This window comes from Microtus pennsylvanicus, chromosome 4 (genome assembly GCF_037038515.1).
Source record: "Microtus pennsylvanicus isolate mMicPen1 chromosome 4, mMicPen1.hap1, whole genome shotgun sequence".
NCBI lineage: Eukaryota > Metazoa > Chordata > Mammalia > Rodentia > Cricetidae > Microtus > Microtus pennsylvanicus.
This window is the reverse complement of record NC_134582.1, coordinates 63,882,422-63,904,613: the sequence shown is the minus strand read 5'-3', so window position 1 is coordinate 63,904,613 and position 22,192 is coordinate 63,882,422. Positions and strand designations below refer to the sequence as shown.

The following is a 22,192-nucleotide window of genomic DNA, read 5'->3' as shown; positions in this document are numbered from 1 at the left end:
CCCCTGGGAGCCATTTCCTCTGGGAGGTTAAGATTAGCAACTGGGCCATGGAGGGGGGAGGGGACTTATTCATGCATACTGGGTTTTCCTTCAGAACACTGGCATTTGATATCTGGCCGCCTTCACCGAAGGTTCTGAATTGTCCAGCAGCCCCAATTTACACTAGTTTTTCCTTCTCATCTAGTATGTTCGATACCATGGAGTCTGCATCTCCACCTATGCACTGTTTGGTTCAAGGGTTGTGGAGTACAGATCAGAGGCTCAGCTCAGAGAGACTCACATCCATAAAGAAAACTCAAACCTGAACCTTCTCCTCAGCCCACTTCCATGCATCACAAATTCACTGCTGTGGCCTTTGAAATACAGAGCCCAGCTCTGGGGAACAGTTCTGCCTGGCATAACTCTTCCAAGATCGGGGCCTCCTTTGCTTTCTACCACTGTAGGCTGCTAAGATCATTGTATTAATCATCTTACATGCCCCACTTGGGACTCTAAAAAGTGAAACTATAGACCTGCTGAGACATAATAGAGCTGGGAGCAAGAGCCGACTGACTGATGTCCACTTGCCCCAGGGGCTCACCATGCTTCTGCACGAACACACCCTGGATAGCTACGGACACGGGCTCAATGATCAATACATACTCAGAAACCATTTTCATAGAACATGTATTCTCTTGGATGGAGTGAAGTTTTGCCTGTAATAACATTTATGGGTTCTCGCTACTTCTCTGGCAAGTTTGGATTAATCAACTGGGCACACGAATCCCAGCTTCTAGTCCCTTCGTCAGCACTTCTCTGTGAGAAACAGACTGTAATTGGTCAGGGCCAGTACCATTATCCTGCTAACTTACAGGGCGGATCACCCAGTGTGCAGGTCAACTTCATTCTATGTTGTCAAAGGTGGGAGGAGATGGATGACAGTTAATTTGAAACGTTTAACTCACCTTCCCCAAACTAGTGTTTATCAGTAACAAAAGTTGTATCTTTTTTCTTCAGCTACTGATTCCATTGTCTTACTTGGTTTTTAGATAGATGAAAAGTATTTTTTTATGTCTAAGGACAACAGAATTGCCTATAATCTTGACAAATGCTCAAAGATCAAGGGTAGCCATCTAAAGGTTATTTTTGGTTGAGGATGTAACTCAGTGTACAGGGAGCATGGTTCAAGCCCAGCACTGTAAAGTGGCAGTGGGCTTGCATAAAATCACTGTATCATCATCAAGATCACATCCACACTCTCAGGAGGTGGTGTGAAGCTGAAGACTTGAGAGAAGGCAGTTATTGGGGCAATCAAGTACTAGGAGCAGAAAGCTACAATGCACCCAGGTTACTGTGTGAGTTCAGTTTGAGGCTAAGCCAGGAGAATGTCAGAAGAAAAGAAAAACCAACAATTTACAGAAAGGACAGCCAGCCCCTCATCCAATACTAACATCTATTTAAGATACGACCAAGAGCAGCTTGGCTAGTGACAAATATCTCTTTCAAAAGTCACCTAACCTGTGTCTGTCTCAGTCTTTTAGATCTTCCCATATAAAAGGCCAAAATTTGCTCCTTGAAAACAAAATCCCTTAAATCCTCACTCTAAAGTTCAAATCCCCCTCCAGGTGGTAAGTCTCCAAAGTCCACAAGAGACTTACCTTGATCCCACTATGTCTACTGCATTGCCTAAGTCCTTGGCGCTCCTGAAGTGGCTACCAAGCAGTCACAGCTCCATTCAAGCCCCACCCACCACCTCATAGCAGTAAGGTCTTGGGTCCACAGGTTAAACCAAGGATCTGTTTGAAGTTTGTAAGACAGATGATAACAGTGCGTACTGGTTGTGGGAGAATTGATACAAGGATAACAAGAATCAGCACAGGTGAAGTATTTCACCTGACACACAGTAAGTACTCTACAAACATTAGATTTAATCACATGACTTCACTTTCAATAAAGTCTCAAGTACATTTTCTTACAAGCCCTAGGTGACAAGTAACAAGGCCAAGCAAATGAGAGGGACATTTTGAACTTCCTCCATTGTTGAACAGTCTGAAACTCAACCATAACCAGAAACACTCAAATTTAAACCAAAAGGAGTTACCAATACCCAAGTAATCAGATCTTAAAATGTTAACATTGACCTAAAACAAAGGATGGGGAAAATGTGTGTAGATGGCTTGTTGGAGCCATCGGGGAAAACACTCTCGAGGCAGCTGGTAGAATGAGAATGCATGCCACTTGCATCCCAGCAACCCTACTCCAAGATGCAAATTCCAGAGCAGAACATCAGCCTAGCACCCAAGAGCTTCCGAGGCATACAAATCCTCAGGGTCTGCTCAGGACTTGCAGAATCAGAAGGGTGGGGTTCCTTGTAGCAAACTTTCCAATGATTCTTACGTAAGTTAAAGTTGGGGAAACACAGTCTTAGGGAATCTCTGGTATTCATGCCCAGGTGGTGGCATAAATAAGAGTGCTGACAGCGGTTAAAAAGAAATCAGAAACTATACTCTGGCCCATCAGCCACAAACCAAATAAGTAAATTGTACCGTCTTCATAGCATGTAATGTAATGATCTACATTAGTGAAAATGAACAAATTATAGCTACAAAACTCAACTGAATGAATCTTGCTGACATAATAAGCAGAAAACCAAATCACAGAAAACTACATCATATATAGTGCATAACGCATCTATATATCTGCTGAATGATGTATATAAATATATAGACACTACATAGCATAATCAACAAATGAATATATAGAGGATAAACTTATAAAAAAGCAATATATAAATATTAGAAAAATCAAGATGGGTTTTATATTTTGGAAAAAAGAAGGGAATGGGAACATAATTCTAAGAAATAATGAAGCTATTCTCCTTTAGCCTGGCTAGTAGTTATACTGAAATATTTATAAACTTTATTTCTAAAAGTAAGACTCGCAAAATGGCTCCGCAGAAAAAGGCACTTGCTATCCATCAAGTCTAAGGACTTCAGTTTAATCACATGAACCCACATCGTGGAAGGAGAGAAAATACTCTCCCAAGTTGTCCTCTGGCTTCTCACACGCATGTCGTAAAAGCTGGCACCCCTACACCCCCACAACCCCACAAAAATAAAATATAAAGTACATATGGAGTAGTTATATATTCCTATTTGCCATACCATACTTGCTAGCAAAACAATCTTTAAAAAGAGATGATCATCAAATACTTTTTTTAAAAAAAGGGATAGGTGTCAATGTCATTTAATTTTCCATGTATTAGTGTTCTAATATAGAATTTGTGACTTTTCTGACAATTCAATGAATTAATATAGTTAATATATTTCCTCTGATTAGTGTCTAGGTGGGACATAACAATTATTGAAAAATATCAAGCTACAATTATGACATGATTCCCTCTGATTAGTGCCTAGGTAGGACATGGTAATTATTGAAAAATAACAAGATACAGTTATGACATGATAGCACTAAGGTTTAAAGCAAGCTGCCTTGCATCTAACTGTCAATAAACCATGGGCAGATAATGAAAACAACCCACCTTACTCTTCGCAGGAACGGTGGTGACATCAAACAGCATTATAATGTGGTGTTCAAGCATCTCTATTGGGTTCTCACGTTAAAAGTACTCAAAAGATGAGTATGTCCTGTGCCAGGCTAGCTGGATAGAAACATGCACGTGCATATACGTGCATGTTTTATTGCATGGGCCCATTCAAAGAAAGCAAAGAAAAAAAAACATGGTCTGAGACCCCAGAATGACTCCTGCCTGATCGCCTTCGGGTCCAATCACAAAATCATCCTCTCTCTATTCGCGTGCCTTCTAATTATAATGGTGGTGGAAGTCTGTCAGCCTAGTCAACATCTGCTAAAATTTAAAGATGATTAAGAGATATGCCTTGATTCTGATTTCCAAGTGCAGTCTTAGGCGTGCTGTGGGAGGCTGTCCACGTACAGCCATAAATTAACTAGCTATCATACTATAGATCATAGACATGCACAAATTAAATGTTTAGACTTACTCAAACAATTACATTTCTCTTGACTAATTTTGCTTACGTAACATAATAATAACTAGGATGCAAAATCTTCAGTCAAGAATCTAAAATCTCCATGAAGGCACTTAACTTCATTCACACATATGCTCTTCATAGTAAGCTTATAATGAATAGCATTTATTACCCTCTTCCCCCTCCGCTTTAGATATGGACATATTGACAAATAGAAATCTCCTGTAAGCTACCCACATCCACTCTCTCGACCAAGGGTCAGAGCCAGGGCGCAGATATGGACTGACCAGCTGCAGTGTTATACACGTTTATGATCCATTTTATTCATTTCCACCTCCCAGTACTTAATGTCACCCCTTCTTTCCTATTGTAGTTTTTCTTCTTTTCAAAGGTCTCCCTCTTACTTTCATGTTCTCTCTCTCTCTCTTTCTTGTTCTCTCTTACTCTCCCCCTCTCTGTCTCTCTCTGTCTCTCTCTCTTTTGGTTTTTCGAGACAGTGTTTCTCTGTAGCTTTGGAGCCTGTCCTCGAACTAGCTCTTGTAGACCAGGCTGGCCTCGAACTCCCAGAGATTTGCCTGCCTCTGCCTCCTGAGTGCTGGGATTAAAGGCATGCGCCACCACCGCCCGGCTTGTCTTTCTCTTTCTCTGTGTGTGAGAAAAAGAGTGTATGTGTGTTCATGTGTGTGTGTGCATGTGTGTGCATGTGTGTGCGTGTGTGTGCATGTGTGTGTGTGCATGTGTGTGTGTGTGTTTGTGTGTGTGTGTCTGACTAAGTTTAATAACGGTTGTCTGTTTTCTCTCATGTAGATTACCGCCTCAAGTCTTTAGACTTTGATGTTTAACTTGTTATACCTGTAGAAGGCAGGAAACTAGAGAAGAGCTGTGGAGAGGGGAGATGGATTTTAGGAGGGAGAGTGGGGTAGAACACAAATAGGAGGGTAGAAAAGAGTGGGAGGAAAGGGTGGCTGGGGAAGGGAGTGGAAAGGAAAGGCAGCGAAGGGAGTGGAGGTGGTAACGCCGAGCACATGGAGGAGGAGCCATAGGAAAACCTAGACTCTTATTTGAAAATACAAACAACAATAGTAAAGAGCTTGAACATAAGTACTCAACATGGAGAGACAATGCACTTCTCTTCCTGGATGCCACAGATTGCTAAAGAACAATCCCAGTAGCAGGCAAGAGATGTGGCTGTGCAAGCTGCTGGTCAGAGATGCCCTGGAATTTTCCACAGTGTGGTCCACTGTAACTGCTCTCTATTGTCTGGCTAAATTGAATAATAAGTTTCACCCTACTGCTGAAGACGCAGCTTACTGTGATTCCAGAACATGGAGGAATCAAGCTAGAAATGACTAGAGGATTTCTCTTTGCTGGTTGGCTTTCACAGGACTGCAAGGCACCATGCAGGCTACTGGAGGAAGAAGAGCACAAGTCATGCAGCCTAGTTTCTGAGCAGTATATGAGTGTCTCCTCTAATGGGTCTCCAAATGAGTTAAAGCCCACAGGGACAGTCTTACTCAGCAAGAACCAGGGGACTTCAGGACAGTGTAGAACACTGCTGGACCCATGTGGCTGGCATGCTCTCTTCGCTCTCATAATATTAATGCATCTACGATAGTTTTATGTCATTTTGTCAATCATGCATGGGACAGATGTGATCATTCCTGGAAACCCCATTTTTTCTCGAATATTTTCCCCTAAAATTCTTTGGGAGTGATGTTTCTCAGGTTCCTTGCCTGAGGATGCCAAGTATCACTTCAGACCCCGGGAGCTGTTCTAAGTCAGCGCTGACAGGATCAGAGGCAGTTCATTCCTAGCTCTGTAAGTATGTTTTGAATAGCATTGTTGTTCTTGAAAATGTGTGCCCATGTTTATCACCGTTAGTTTTGTAAAGACAGGCTGTACCTGGCTTGGTATTTGGCCAAGCTGGCAAAATGAAAAGTGTTGGTTTGGGATTAAAGCTGTTTTGATATAAAAGTTGGGGAAAGCATATTTGATATATTTTGGGTTTTCCAGAGGTTAACGTTGGAGGATGGGAAAAACTTGTTTGTTATTATGGTTAACATGCTTGGTTTTGATGTATAAATAATACGGCTGAAGCTATTTGGGGCTGGCCTCTTGTGTGAAATTCTTCTGGCGGTAGGAAAATTCATTTCTTCTTGTCGACGCCCCTTTCCTGTCTCAGGACCTGAACCTAGGCTGTGGCCGAACTGAGGTACACCAGCAGTCTTATCCAAGTGCAGACCATTTCAGCTAAAATGGCAATCAGCTTGGCACGGTGTGACAACTGCTCACACAACAGTAGTTGGGGGGGACCTCCAGCTTTCTTAACGGACTTCAGCTTGATTTGTAGAAGGGAACTCACACCTAATACTGTGAACCTATCCGTAAACCCTCAGCCAGGAAGATCTCCCTGGGCAGATGCTTCTACTAGAGTTTTGCTAAATGGGCATGATAGCAAACTTCCTTCCAAGATAAGTATACCTATCTTTACCCTCAGAGTAGTTCAGTCCTCAGCCCCCATCAGAGAAGCTTCTTTTTGTCATGGATGATACTTAATTAAGACTCAACACTAGCCAAAATTCAGAAAACAAGTGGCTGACATACTAGACCTTACAGATGACTTCTCACTTAGGGGACTTAGAGAAGGGGCAGGGCAAAGAGCCAGAGGTTGATGGAGAACGCTGACCAAGTGTCTTCTGAAGGGCACGTTATCTACACACTCACATGCTCTCTCTCACCGCAGTTCACCGGAGGACTAGTGTTTCCAACATCCCTTCATGAAAGGGGGAAGGGCTCAAGAGGGCCCGCCCCACCTTGATGACATAAAGACAGAGTCCCTGGAGTTGGAGCCATCGCTCCCTTCAGAGGAGTAGCCATAGGAAATAGCCCCTGTTTCAGTTGCATATGGAGAGCATGCTTAACCAGTATTCCACAATGCCACTCAAGGCTACTAGCTCAGTGTACCTTAGCAAAAGATGAAAGCAGGCCAAAAATCTGTAGAAAGGCTATATTATCAAACAAAGCATTTCAACCTAGAGGGTTCGACAAATGAAAAAATGTATTAGCATGTGCATGCATGTTTCAGACAGACACAGAGAGACAGATAATCTAGGGGAAATAACACACACTACTTCACACTGCAATTGAATATAAACTCTAGAGTGGTATGAATGATATTGAGAAAGTTGTCAGTCTATATCTTGGCTCAGCAAACAAAGAGATACACATCATTTATACGTGTATATGTTTTAATTACGAATCACCAAGACATGGGGAGATAAGAAATTGAAATCTTGCAACTATTCATTATGAATGCAAATGATTCACTAAAGATAAATTCACAATTTTCCAAAACGCTGTTAGTTGCCACCCTAAAATGTTACAAGCAATCTCTCTTTTCGAGACAGGATTTCTCTGTGAAACCCTGGCTGTCCTGGAACTCACTTTGTAGACCATGCTGGCCTCGAACTCACTGAGATATGCCTGCCTTTGCATCCTGAGTGCTAAGATTAAAGGTGTGTGCCACCACCACTCAGCAACAAGCAATCTCTCGAGTGATCCACTGTACTTACATTTAAGTATGGCACTGTCTTCCTTTAAAATACAGATCCACCAAGAAGGCTTCTAAACAATAAAATCCATAAACTCAATCATAGCTTCATATACAGGAGATTAATTTTAAATTGGTATATAAATTAAATCAATTGTTATGGCACCCTTTCCCTAAAGTTCCTACTTACCTGTCAAAGAAGACAGAACTATAAATAAAATTTAAGATTAAAAACACAAACACTGCATGAATAATTATTTTTATGGCTAAAAATGCGTAGAAGCAACGAAAAGCTGAGGAAAAATTAAATCAATGAGCTAAGGTGGCACAAAGAGCACAATCCTTTCAACACACGGAAACGAATTCCAGAGCTGCTTAGATTTCTCAATCAGTCAAGGCTTCGCTGAGTAAGCACGGGGCTGCGTTTGAACCCAGAACTTATGTACAAAAGCTGGACATTAGAAACACCTTCGTATCCACTGCGGAGATGAGACAGGCAGATCCCGGGAGTGCACTGGCCAGCCTCTGAGCACTTCAGGAGTTGAAGGCCAAAGAAAGAACCTGCCTAAAATAACGAGGTAGACTGCCTGAGTAGTGACATCTGATGTTGTCTTCTGGCTTGCACACCTAGGCATATCTGCACACACACATTCAACATTCATGTATCCACCTCTAAGAGCAAAAATAGAGTTTTCCTAACCAAAATAGAATTAAAACAAAAAACCTGATTGTGCAGTCACCTATAGAACTTGGTCTCAGGGAGTGGAGACTTGAAACTAAAAGACTGTACAGACATCATGAACTGAGAGAGAAAGGGAGAGAGAGAGACAGAGAGACAGAGACAGAGAGAGAGACAGAGAGAGAGACAGAGAGAGAGAGACAGAGACAGACAGAGAGAGAGACAGAGACAGAGAGAGAAAGACAGACAGAGAGAGACAGAGAGAGAGAGAGAGAGAGAGAGAGAGAGAGAGAGAACTACAGTTCTCACGCTCAAGTCAACTGGTAAAACAGTTCCATAAACACAGGAGTGCAAATCTACCTGAACACACACTGGACCATTGGACAGCTGAAAACGAAGGTGTAGAGAACGAGAAAGCACTCTATGTCAGCCTCTTTCCAAATGAAAAATGAACATGAGAACTGGGCAGAGGACCTTGTTGAAAAGTAGGTCACTGGTGAGCTCAGAGAACGTGTGAAGAACCATTGCTACAAGGATTAGAATCTATTTCTGCAGAAAATTTATGCTCAGAAAGAGTATCCTTTGGTTCTATGTTCATTTTTAAAGGGGACTAGGAGAGAGACAAGAAGTACAGTACACAAGCGTTTCTCCTGCCCCGCTGCAGCAACAGCGCCTAAGCCAGGACCTCCCAGGTGCTCCAAAGGGGAAGAAGCACAAAAGGTGTTCAGTGACAGACACCACAACGGTTCACACAGCCTTTAGCTGCCATGGAACAATCTGGTTCCCATTCTCCATTCTCACTGTCCTCACGCTATGTCCACAGCCATTTCTGTGAGTCTGCCATATTTCTGTGATTATAAATGCAGATAACACAAATACATGGATGGCTTCTACAGACTGAGTCCAGGACAACAGACCCGAAAAGGAACACATCTGCTTATCTAAAAAGATACAAGAAAAGCAAAAGGCATCTATGTTCTTACCCATCGAGCAAATGGTTACCCCTGGGGACAATTAGATTTGGAGGGGCTGATACTAGGGTGCTGAGACTGTGTCTTCACCCAGTATTCTCTAACCAGTACCACCAGCTAGGAAGACTTAACAGCAATTACTCAGACACACACTTACTGCTTCCCTACACTAAATGTTCATGAATGTAGGTGTGTGTAAGAAAGCAAACTGAATTTCAAACTCCCTACCACAAAAGGAAGCAAGCCATCAAAGGGTAATCTTGGAAGTGCTGGTATCAAGTACCCTCTCCCAGAGTACAGCCACAGGGACAGCCATAGGCCAGGAGCAGTGTTATGGGGACTACCACAGACCACCATTCTGCTGCACAAAATGCACTTTTCTTTATTTCCTGGGCCAGAAAACAACCAAGAATGAGCGTAAGACTTTTGTATTATCCACTTAAGCCAACACAAAACAAAAGTAATCAACTAAGAAACTACCCAAGTAAATAAATAAATCAAGTGGCCATACTCTAATATGAGTGGGTAGTTTCTTTCTAGTACTTAATAAAATCAATGGCCTGGTAGTCATTTATCTCAGGTCTCCATTAATAGATTTCCCACTAAGAAATCCAATTTATTTGTTTTTTTTTCAAAATTACAAACAAGTCAGCTGTATCCGCTCATCCACAAAGAGTCACGTTACAGGTAAAATATTTATAGGCCCTCTCAATAGCCAGTAACATATTCCACACAAAATGTTCCCACGAACTTGTTTGAGTCGCACTGTCGAGATTCCTGCACATATACTTTACAAGTTTCCAAATAACTTCATCTGTGAGAGGAAAAAGTATTTAAAATATTCAAATATGGAAAGAAAGCCATTAGAAATTAAAATATTCTCAATTTTAGGTGATGGGACCTTTGGCATTTACGGTCACAATGAGGAAATGTGGAGGAAAAGCAGTTTCCAAGAAAGGTATATTTATAGGCTTTTCGAAACTATGTTGAGTTCCAAGGTTGGCTCAAAACGATGTTTTGTGTATTTGTTGACATCTTATTTGTTGAAGAGCAACAGTCTGAAAAACTTCTTATAACTGATGAGACACTTGGCTAGGATTTCTTCTTACTACAAGAAACAGTATATAAAAAGAATGAAAATCTTAATTAAGCATCACATTTTGGCTTCAAATGCCAAAGAAGAGCAAAATATTTAAGGCTAAGATTAAATAGAGGGTGTAATATGGGAGTTAACTAGAGATGGGGGATGACTCAGTCAATAAGTGCTTGCCATTCAAACACGGAGAGCTGGGCTGGATTCCCCAGAACCCACAGAAGAAGGCCATGTGCTGTATCCCTGTAATCCTAGAGCTGTAGAGGGAGCCAGGGTGACCTTGGGCCTTACTACACAGGCAGACAAGCCAAATCAGCAAGCTCTAAAATTAATGACAGTCCTTATCTCAAAAAAATAAGGTGGAAATCACTGAAGAAGATAGCTAGTACAGTCCTCTAGGTACCATGCCTGCCTGCAGGCTTTAACACAAATGTGCACAAGTGGTTATAAGTAGGTTCTCTCTCTCTCTCTCTCTCTCTCTCTCTCTCTCTCTCTCTCTCTCACTCACTCTCTCTCTCTCACACACACAGGTTAATTACAGGAAAAATATCAATCCCATATATTAGAATTGAAATACTCTGATGTGATATTCAATCTCTACTACTATGTAAAAAGGGGTCCAGCCTGAGTCAAGTTCAACTTTCTATGATAGACAGGATTCTAATTTGGGTTCTGAAAAATACTCAGCTTGTCTGAGTTTACCCCTAAAATGAGAATAATATCACTTATCCTGCACAGTTGCATAAATATTTCACACAGTTGTCCCAGACTCTAATATAAAAGTATCTCACTTTTCAGATTTTTAAATATACCATTAGATATTATGTTTACAAAGAAAAATAAAGATCTTTGTAAGTGGCTGCAAACATCTAAGTGACACTGATTTTCTATGGAATATGAGCTCCTATGACTTATTAGAGTGACTTATTGTCCATTCTAAGGCCTAAAACACACTAAAAAAAAAACCCTAGAAACTCTAAGTGTGGGAGAAAACTAAATAGCAACCAATAATGACTCCCACCACAAATAGAAAAAGCAAAAAATGTACAAAACTCAGCATAATAGAAGGAAGTTTGTAAAAAAAACAAAATTTAGGTTCAATGTTAAAAAAAAATCATTGGCTGGCCATTCCAATGGAGTTCCAAATTTTCAGGTATAGTAAATATTTCAAACAATAAAATTTTCAATTTACTAATTCTTAGAAACAATTCTTTACTTCACCAAAGCACTAAAAAATTTTTCAGGAGAGGACATGGGAGTAGGAGGAATATCAGAAAGGGGCACACACCTAGGAATGCATGCTTTAAATTTCAATAGGCTCGTAATTATTTTAAAAATTTACAGGAAAAGCCTGGTAGTGGTGGCGTATACCTTTAATCCCTGCACTTGGGAGGCAGAGTCAGGCCAGTCATTGAGTTCTGGGCCAGCCTGGTCTATAGATGGAATGCCAGGATGATATAGACTACAGAAAGAAACCCTCTCTTAAAAACAACAAAAAACAAAAATAAAAATTTCACACAAGACCTTTTTGAAATTATTGTTACAGTAGACAGTAGCAGGGAGCTAATACATGGCCTCTTCCTTTCCCATGCCATTCCTCCGACCTCCCTTCGTTTCTTATTTAGTAGCACACATAGGCATACTTGATTGAGTGGGGCATAGGAGAGCTGGAGAGATGGCTTGGTAGGCTTGGTAGTTCCTAGCCAGCACTGCTCTCCCAGAGGATCTTGGTTTGACCCCCAGCACAGACAGCATGGTTCACAATGGTCTGTAATTTTAGTTCTAAGATGGGATGCCCCCTTCTGGCCTCCTCAAACCCCAGACATACACATTCTACACAGGAATGCACACAGACAGACAGACACACACACACGCACACACACACACACACATACACGCAGGAGCACACAATTAAAAACAGACAAAAACCCTTAGGAGGAGAGCATTGGGAATCTGAGTTAGTCTGTCCCAGCATCTGATATTTACGATAGTGCCTTCTTTTAAGTAGGTCAAGATGTTTTACAAACATCACATAACAAACTTTCCCACCTGGACTTGCAAAAACCCAAAAAGTGAATCACTTCTCTAACTGAAGCATCCAGGTTTCCAGACTTACAACTCATTTTAGACTACACCTCCACCAACAGAACGGACGAATACTTCAACACTCAAGCAGTGAGGAGAATGTGAGAAATATCACAGTGGTCACTGCAAGCATAACCTCTTAGGCCCGGACAACTCGACACAATTTGGTCCTATCATGAGGTCAACATGGATGGTTAACTTTGTTTTAAGCTCTGAATCAGTTTCTCCCTGCTGCTCCAATAAAACACTGACCAAAGCCAACCTGGGGAGGAATGGGTTGATTTGGCTTACAAATCAGGGTAGGATTTCAGGGCAGGAATGTGGAAGCAGGAACTGAAGCAGAGGCTGTGGAGAAATGCTCTTGGGCCTGCTCCTCCTAGCTTGCTCAGTTTGTTCCCTTCGGACAGGGGACCACCTGGCCAGAGATGGCACTGCGCAGACAGAGGACATGGGTTCTCCCAAGTCAATCATTAACAGAGAAATGCCCCTACAGACATACTCCAGGCCAGTCTGACGGAGGCAGTTGCATGACTGAGGTGCTCTGTTTCCAGGATTTGTGACAAACTGGCAAACCTAACCATGACAAGCTCTTCATTGTCCTCATCGTATCATTTTGTCCTGTTTAATTCTCTAGCATTAGCTTAGGTCAACTTCAATTTACCTACTCTGCTTAGTTCTCTAGCCTTCTATTTCACCTGATTACCTACTTGATCCTCAGAAGACTCTTACCTGACTGATTATTCTGACAATATCGTCTGTAGTTATTCTAGGTTCATGGACTACTTTAACAATTCCAAAGACGTAAAACTAAAATATTTTGTTCCACTATAGCAGGAATTCTCAAAGCTTCCCTATATTATAACCACAAATTATTAAAACATCACTTACTGGGGACTATTCTATTGAGAGACTAAACTATAATCCAACAATTTCTAACAAGCAATGTTTAAATAACTATCTTCAAGCATCATACACAGGATGAATAGGTCGTAGATACAGGAATAACCTGCAGAAAAATAACTTGAGGGCTTTCTGGTCAAAGGGCTGCATTTTTAATGGCAGAGTTATCACTCAATTCAATGGTTTTCATGGACACTGTGTTCCCTCAAGCAAATGGGGACATAAAAGTAATCTCCGCAACATTAGTCATATTTTTTCTTTAAATTTAATTTCGTCTCATAAATGGTCCATGTCTACTGGCTGTAGTGCCACAGTCAGTATAAGGTATTCAAGTGCTCAAGGCAGGGGTAGAAACATGAGTGCCTGCTACGCTATTGTTGGTCGTTAGTCCTCAAAACTGCATTTGCCTCTCGGAGTCTCTAAAAAGTTTTACATTTTAGGTGTAAATTAAAGCTATTCCAAAAAAATTAAAAATAAAGCATGGTTGTATTAGTTTTTTAAGTAATCCCAAAAATCACAGAACTGGCAAAGTCCTTAGCAATCAATTAACCCAACATGAACGAGAACAGCAATGCTGAGGTAAACAGTATCGCCGAGACTACAGAGAACAGACTCCAGCTGGAGCGGATTAGATCCCCAGACTTCCTGACCCCCACAGGAGCTCTTGCCTGTGACACTACACAAGAGTAGCTCATGTGTACACAGGATGATTATTCTCACGATGCTTCAAGTCAGTTCTTACAGGAAGTAAGGAATCAACTACTGATTGTCACTTGATGTCAAACTGTATTGAATGCAGAAGGGAATACCTTTCAAGATATCAGATCTGTACATGTGTTATACATGTGTACACATATAGATATATGCTACGCGTCTGTATCTCTATGTGTATATGTGCACATGCACAGCAAGGACTTAGAATGCTGCAAGTACATCTTAAAGCTGACACGAGAAAATATTCTTAGTAATAAGGAATGACTAGCAATAAATAAGGAACTGAGAGGGACTTGTGTCTAATCGAAATTCTTCCTTTAAAAACCCCATTACAATATAATTCATAATGTTTAAACCCATATCTTTCAAAAGATCTCATTTAGCTTTCAAATGTGCTCTTTTCTGCCTGCTTTAAAGTGATCACTTTTATGTTCTAAGATAGAGCTCCCTTTAGAATATAAACCTATGCATACCTCTTCCCCAGTACAGTCAAATGCACAATACTATTTAGTTGAATATTAAGCCCAGCTTTTGTGTAAATTAACTGATATAATTTTCCAAAAACTTAAAACAAATTAAAATGCTAGTAGGAAAAACAGAGAGCTACAAGGCGCAGATAATAAGTTGGTTCAGATTATACTTCAACTCATAGTTCTTTACCCAACATGGAAAGTGCTTCGGTTCTAGATGTTCTGATGGCAGAAAGAAAATACTTATTCAAACAAAATCCAAATTCCAAATCTATCATATTTTTAAATGGTTGATAAAATTCACTGCCAAGTCTGAGAAGTTCTTAAACTTGATTACTTTTTGTATTTGAGCCAAAAGAACAAATTTGAATAATGTTAACTTGGGCAAAATTGTGAAGTGTATACATAAACACTCCACTTCTTAAATAACAGCCCTGATTTCCCCCTGAAAACCACTTAGCACTTGAGAAGCTCCCCCTTGAAATCGGGGTGGGGTCTGAGCCACTGAGGGTTAGAAAACAGCAGCAGTATCAGCAGCATTTGAAAATGAGATTAAATGTTTCTTTAGGTCTCAACATTCCCCAGTTACTAACCCCAAACCTTAACGAGGCAATACAGATTTGTTGATTGCAATTTTTGTAATGAAAAAAAAAAATTCACGGAACTTTAGTGTAATATGCTGTCACCCATATAACCTGCTCCAGGAAAGCTCTGGTCTCTGCTTGCAAAGAAAGAAAAGTAATGAAAGAACATTTCCTCTCAAAGATTCCTAGAGCAGACTTCTATAAAGACACGGGAGTCAAACATCGTACTCTCTAAACACAATTGGAACTTGAAACGGGAGCCTAAATGTGTGAATGTGTCTTCTTAAAATTACAACCATAAACGTTTTCAGAGAGAGAAATGGTCATTCTTGGACATTGTTAATGGAACACCTCTCGGCAAGACTCCGATGCCCCCCCACTAGCAAAAGAGACAAAGTCCTGCTCAGTATTGAAGCCTGATGTGGAAGCCAACTAGGCAGAGTGCTACTTTCACAGAACGCAGCCGACAAGGGCACAAAAAACCAAACACTGAGAAGAAATGCTGTTTGCACATAAAATGGTCATAGAACCCTAGTTTCCTGCAAAGCTCAGGTGTTGTGTGTTTTAAGTGTTGAATATTAACCTTGGCAAAATCAATGCCTACTAGGCGGATGAGAAATGTCCACAGTGTGGGCATTTTCTTCAAAATCCTCACCCAGGGCTGAAACCATGTGGGATCAAAGTAAGATTCTACATTTTTCTCCCAACATTAAGGTACTGGCCCTGATTCTACATAATGCAATCAAGTGTATTTAAATTAGAACAACAGGCTGTGCAATTAAATTGTGAGCTAGAAAAACAAAACAGGTTTCTAATCTATTAATTACCAGGTTGGCAATAACAGTAAAATTGATTTTTTTCCCCTTAACAATAAGTCTATGTAATGGTTTGAAAGCTACATAAATACTTTACAAAGGATGTTAATCATAACTTTGTGGCTTAATGCTTTACCCCTCAGTCACGCAAGTTGCATGTTCAAATTCGTTTCATGGAAAAGACAATGCTGACATCTTCAACTGTAATGAAGGAGAAAAGAAAACCCTGGAAAGTGACTATCTTGTTATGTAAAATTAATCAGAATTACATAAATCTAGGTAGAAGCATAATTAAGTAAAACCCAAGCAGGCAAAGCAAGGCACATGGACTATTCTGTTAGGAATTAAAGGTATAGCGTGCTCTACACAGTCATGGCTATGTAACTGGTCTGAAGAGATAAGGTTGCTCAAATTCACACTAATAGTCTGTCCACTCTCTTCTCCAAAACCCTTGCTGCTTAGTCTGCACTGGTAGAAAAAAAAAACACGCAGCAACTAGAGACTTAACAGCAGATGACTGCAGAGGAGCCACGCTCACCTTGCAGACAGATCTTTGTTGCTCTGGAGTGCAGAGCAGACCTTTAGCTCAAAGTCATTGCTAATCTCAGTTGTGCAATCCACATGGTGCAGTTAACCCTAAAACCCATGAGGTAAAGCTGGAATGTCTGCTCCCAGTGGCCTTGCACAATCCCTCAGTGAGACTGCACTCACGGATGGCTGCTCCATATTCGATGGCAAAGTTATAACATCCCCTTTCATGACGGTTCATCGCAGTCAGCATTAGCACAGACACAAGGAGAAAGCATGCACAGGGCAAAATAAACTTATATCTAATGTCTATAAACAGTATTTTTAATGCTTAAAGAAAAAAGGACTTCCAAACTTCGAATTCACACCGGACTTCAAGAGAGATGGGCAAAAGAGAAAAAGAGATTCTCCATGAGGGAATGACCAACACATGTCCTAACTTCAGTGATCAATATATTCGATTAAAAATTACATCCTATTAAAAAGTTACTAATAAAATAATCATCTATAGCTGGTAATGAAGCAAGAGCAATAAGTGAAATGTAAAAACACTGCTTTGAAAAGTGAGCTCTTTTGATTTATGGTGTCTCCTTTGTTATTAAAGAGAAAGAAAACAAAATGTACCCAGGGTTTCTTAAGTTTGTCTTGTCTTTCCCTTAACTTCAAACACTGCAAGCAGAAAACTCTTTTCTTTCTCCCCCTGCGGTCAACCTCTTTCAAAAAAAAAAAACCGTTTTAAAAAGAAGAAACAATAAATGAAGTGACAGGAGGTGATGGAATGAGGAGAGCGCAGGGAGAATAAAGGGCGGTTTTATAACAGGAGGGGTTTTGTTAGCAAGTGACTGGCAGGTCTCCTCCAAGTTAGAAAGAATTCCATCCACTCTCCAAAACTGCAGAGGCCAAAAATGTCTAGTCTAATAGTTCTGAAATCCCAGAGTCAGGAAATCTTTGGGGGAGGGTGGAGAACCAGTGAGTGGGGGAAGGGGAAAAGAAAGACCAGCAGGAGAAGAAAGAACAAAAGGAGAAATCCAAGACAGGGGAAGGGAACCAGAGGACCCCAGAGGCCTAGGAGTGTGCGCTGGGGAGAGCAGGACCCCAGGAGCAAGGGAGCAAACAGGGCAGGGCCACACTCTGCAGCGCGGCGCACCATGGACAGGGCTCGGCGCGGGCGCGGCCCACACCCCTCTAGAGGACGGAGGAAGAAAAGAGCGAGTGGCCTGCGCTGGCTCTGTCCCGCTTCGGTGACCGCAGCACTCTCCAGCCCGGCTGCCCGAGTGAGCTAGGCCCTGACACAGGAAGGGAGCGAACAGCAATCTGTGCCCATTTTTCGCCCCCAACGCCTGCGGAGTGGCACTTCCGAGTCTTGCCCGCACTTAGGGCTACCATCGTGCTACCCACCCTCTCCTCCGGATGGGGGTTGCAAGGGGCTCCGGGGTGAGTGCCCGTGCCACGCAGAGAGAGTGGACACACCTCCCTCCCGCTACCTCTATAGGACCCCACCGCACATGGGCACAGACTTGGGACCCCCACTTAGACCCCGCCCAGCGCGAGGGCCATATCCAAGGGTACATGGCGTGGCTAGTGGGACCTGCTAGAGATCGGGACTGGGGTAGGGGTATTCTAGGGAGGGATGCCCCGTGAAAGTTGGGCTGGGGGCCTGTGTAGCGGAGAACTCGGGAACTGCCTGGAGCAGGTGCTTCCAGCTGCCGCCAAGTCTCAAAGTAGAGTCAATGAAAAGGCTCGCTGGCGCTCTCCCCGAGAGTGGGAAAAGTGAGGGTAGCTTCAGGCAACTGGGTGCCCAAGACCCCCGCAGGGCAGAGGCAACAGTACGAAGAAAGGAATGCACATTTAAAAATTGGCCAAGTAATGGGGACTTCTCGCCTGGTCTGGTACCAAGGATGCGGGGCCAGAAGCGTGCTTGAAGCGCCTGCCGGCAAACACTCAGTGTGGCAGGGGACCAGATTCGCTTTCCAAGTGGGGCCGACAAAGAATATTGCCAGGTCAAGAGAATCCAAAGGCCAGAAGGCAACTCTGAGCTGGGATGAAGACAATAGGACATAGGAGCCCTTGCGCACCAGGAGGCGCGCGGGTGCTGGAGCGGGGTGGGGTGGAGGCAAGTCCTGTAACTAAGACACCAGAGTGAGAATTCCTAGTGCAAACTCGCGACCCCTCCCCGAAGAAATAAACAAAACAAACAAAAAATAAAATTAAAGTACAAAGCAAGGGGACAAAAAGCATAGAAAACTACAAAACCTAGGAGTTATCCTGCCTCACCCTTCTTCTGCCTGGGGACATCCTCGAGCTCGCCTTGGCCCAAAAGCCAAGGAGACCCTGTGACCAAGGCTCGCGGAAGAAGGGGCGGTAGACCAGCTGGTCAAGGAGCCTGGCCCGGAGTCCGGCCGGGGATTCATGCGTGTTCAGTTTCTTGGCCTCACGGTGTGGCACCTCCCTTCCTGGGTGCTCAGCCCGGCCCCGCAGCAGCGCGGGGAACAAAGGGACCCGGCGCCGCACGCCCCACCCCGCTTGCAGCCCGACCCACCCGGGACCTCTGCGTACCTGAAGCAGGGCCGCCAGCAGCGGCAGCAGGGTCCGCGGCGCTCCCGCTATCCGGCACATGGAGGCGGAGAGGGGCCGAGCGAGGAGCCTGAGGCGGCGGTGGCGGCAGCAGCAGCAGCAGCGGAGCACCAACAGCGGCGCGGAGACGGCTCCGGGCAGTGGCCACCCCTTCCCTTCCCCTCCCCTCCCCACCCCCTTCTCCGTTGCTCTGCGCTCCCCGCCAATGAGAGCGAGCTGGTAACAAATAGCGGGCCTCGGAGTCCGCCGGACTCGCACCAGGAGTAATAAAACAGACGGGAGATCAAGGAGCTGGGGAGGGGGCGGGGAGAAGGGCGGGCATGCGTGCGCGCCGAGCAGTGTGTGTGCGTGTGTGTGTGTGTGCACGCGTGTGCGTGTGTGCGGGCCGCTGCGCAGGCAGCTGGGCTACGGCCGGAGTGCGGCGGCAGCCCCAGAGATGCGGCGGCACGGGGACCGCGGCTGATGCAGGATACGGAGGTGGAAGCCGAGCGGGTGGCGCTCTCAGGAGCTCCTCCACGCGAGCTTTCGAACCCCGGCTTTTCCCTTCTCTGGGCGTCCTCTCCGGGGCCAAGCGGTGCGACAAAGCTTCCGGGGGTAGAGCGCCTCGGGGGAAGGGCGCTCTCGGCCGTGCGCGTTGCGCCCACAAAGGGCGACGGTCCCGCCGGCCAGGCCTCCGCGGCGTCGCCTTTCCTGCTCCCTGGCCACTTAGAGACTCTGTTCTCCCGCTGCGGCCGCGTTGGGGGGGGGGTCACAGAGTGGGGGGATGCTCGGCCGCTGTCGCGATGGCCGTGCCCCTCGCCGCTCGCGCGCGTCGGCACCGGCCACCTAGTCCTCGCCACTGGCGCGCACCGCGAAGGGTCTCCGTTGGCGCGACCCGGGCGAGCTGCAGCCGCTCTCCCGCCTGGCCGCACGCGCCGCCCGGGCCTCCCGGTCCCCTCCCGCCGCCGCCGCCCTCGCCCCCGCCTCCCTCCTCCCGAGCCTCCCGCCCGCGTCGCGGCCAATGGGAGGCCACCGAGCTGCGGCGGTAGCGGGCCGGATCCACGGCAGCCGCCCGCCCCCGCCCTGCCCAGCGCTCGGTTTTCCTTCTGCTGCAGCCCGTGGGGGTCGCCCGAGGGGTGGCTGGGGTACGCCGAGCGCCGCCCAGCAGGTGGAGGGCTGCGGGAAATAAAACTACTTGCGCAGGAACTTGCTAAGCGGCGGCCCTGTGTTAGGTCCGCCGAGGGGAATCGGTGGCGACTGAGAATCGGAGGGAGGAAGGGAAGGCTATCTCCTTGGTAGCCTAAAGCATGCGTTTTGTTTTGTCATTCTTTCGCGATAGATTATTTTTCCTGGCACTGCCAGACACAGCAAAGTAGCAACACAAGCAGAGCCCATCCTAGCCATTGTTGTCTGAGCATCCTGCCGGCAGGGGAGCCCAGGCCAGGCTCCTCTTTGGTGTTCGCACCTCTCCAGCCCCCCATCATTGCGGATGTACTGGAATGACTCAAGTTTCTGTGTTCTTGTTTTATTTTCTCCCCCTCCTTCCCCCGCACTCTGAGAATTTGAGAGTGCGTGCAATTTTATTCGATATACCTGCTTTTATATTTTTACCGGATCCTGACCATAGTCACATTTCTAGGCAAACATTTACAAGGACTTTGATACTCTTTCCTGCAGCACTCCGCAGCAATTAAAAATAAAATAAACAGAGGGAAGCATAGTGAAAATAGGATCGGAAAGATAAAATGACCGCTGCAGAATTCACACCAGATTAGGATTTTTGTTTCCTTTGAGACAGGAGCTTGAAAGTGTGAAACTTTACAAGTTTGGGTCACATTTTGTAAAATGGTGGGGCAGGGAGTGGAGCGCTTGATTCCTGCAAGGTAATAAAACAGCTTTTTTTGTCCTCCCCCCCCCCACACACACCTTGGTTCTGTGGAGATATGGGAGGGGGGTGTTTGCTTTAGATTTGAATAAACCAATCTGTTTTATATAAGCATTGCAACACCTTTGAGGTCAATTAGCTTATTTTCAGTAAATGAATATATTCTGCCTCCAATGCACTCTCTTCAGCTTTGAGTAACTAAAATATTAACATTTGAATCTGATTTTCAAGACACTGATCATTTGAGAATTTGACGATGAACCTGGGCAAATCAAATACTAATTTCTTTGACATAACTGATGCAGCGTTTAATAATGTACGGTTGCTAGTTAGACTTTTAAATTTTTAATATTAATTGGAAGACTTATTCAATTTTAATTAAAACATAATATTGCAAGCCATGTTTTATGACACTAGATTTTTTTCATGCCTTTCTCTTTTTCTCAAAAAATGAGAAAGGTCATGTCAATTAAATTTCAAAGATGAGATGAACGGCTTGGACTAATATAGTAATCAGACTGGCTTGTCCTTTTCTTCCTTCTTCTAAATGTTATTGCCACATGACTGCTAATAGCAGTAGCGGTATCTTCACAACAGCATGTTTATAAATCCCGTTTTCAGGGAGTCTCTCGTGACAGAAGCCATCAGTCTGGGAGCATAACTCCCATCTCTACACCTAAGGATCAAGCTGGATAGTGGCCATGGTGGCTTTGCTGCACTGTCTCCTCAGCAGTGCCTCTTGGTGTCCATTGCCATGATTAAAGTTACAATAGACTTTGGCTTGAATAATTTTTGCTTGGTATTATCATTTGAATAAAACTTTAAACATCACAGGCCCCATAAATTAAGCTTTTTTAAGACTCCCAAACTTACTTTTGAGTAGCAGTCGTGTTGGGCTCTTTCTTTGGGCACAACTGCTTTGTTTTATTTCATTGTTTTAATCATTTGAGTAAGCACTAAGCACTCTGAAATCTAATTTGCACGCTTGTCACTTCTCAGTAGTTGTGAATTGGATTGGATTCTTGCCTGACTTTAATTTGATCACCTGATCAACTAAACCATTTTAATCCATCTCTTATTGCAAGCAGGACTAGCCTGGTCTAATACTGTGTTTTTGAAGATTGCATTCATCCTTATGATGCTAATAAAGTCATTCTAGTGTTGACTGTTATATCCACAGCATTTCCTCCCTCACACTGTACTCAGGTTCATCCCAACAGGTGTATTTCTTTCTCCATACCAGTGATGGCCCCACCCCAGACAGCCTTGCCCTGCTCAGAATATTACATGTCTAAAAGGCTGGCTTTCCTTTCTTTGTTTTATTGAAATTCAGGGGCTCAAGGGGCTTGCCAGTGACCTAGAGAAACAACTGAAAA

The 22,192-nt window shown here is 43.9% G+C and overlaps 1 protein-coding gene across 1 annotated transcript in view; it reads right to left on the bottom strand.

Moving 5' to 3' along the window:
* The window catches only part of Cdh2 (cadherin 2), a 229,742-nt gene extending 209,877 nt beyond the window's left edge, over positions 1-19,865 (bottom strand). Inside the window, exon 1 of the mRNA XM_075969253.1 lies at positions 18,935-19,865. Coding sequence (XP_075825368.1) covers positions 18,935-18,994 — 60 coding nt within the window. The 5' untranslated portion in view covers positions 18,995-19,865. The remainder of the gene's footprint in view (positions 1-18,934) is intronic.
* Between the last annotated feature and the right edge of the window lie 2,327 nt (positions 19,866-22,192).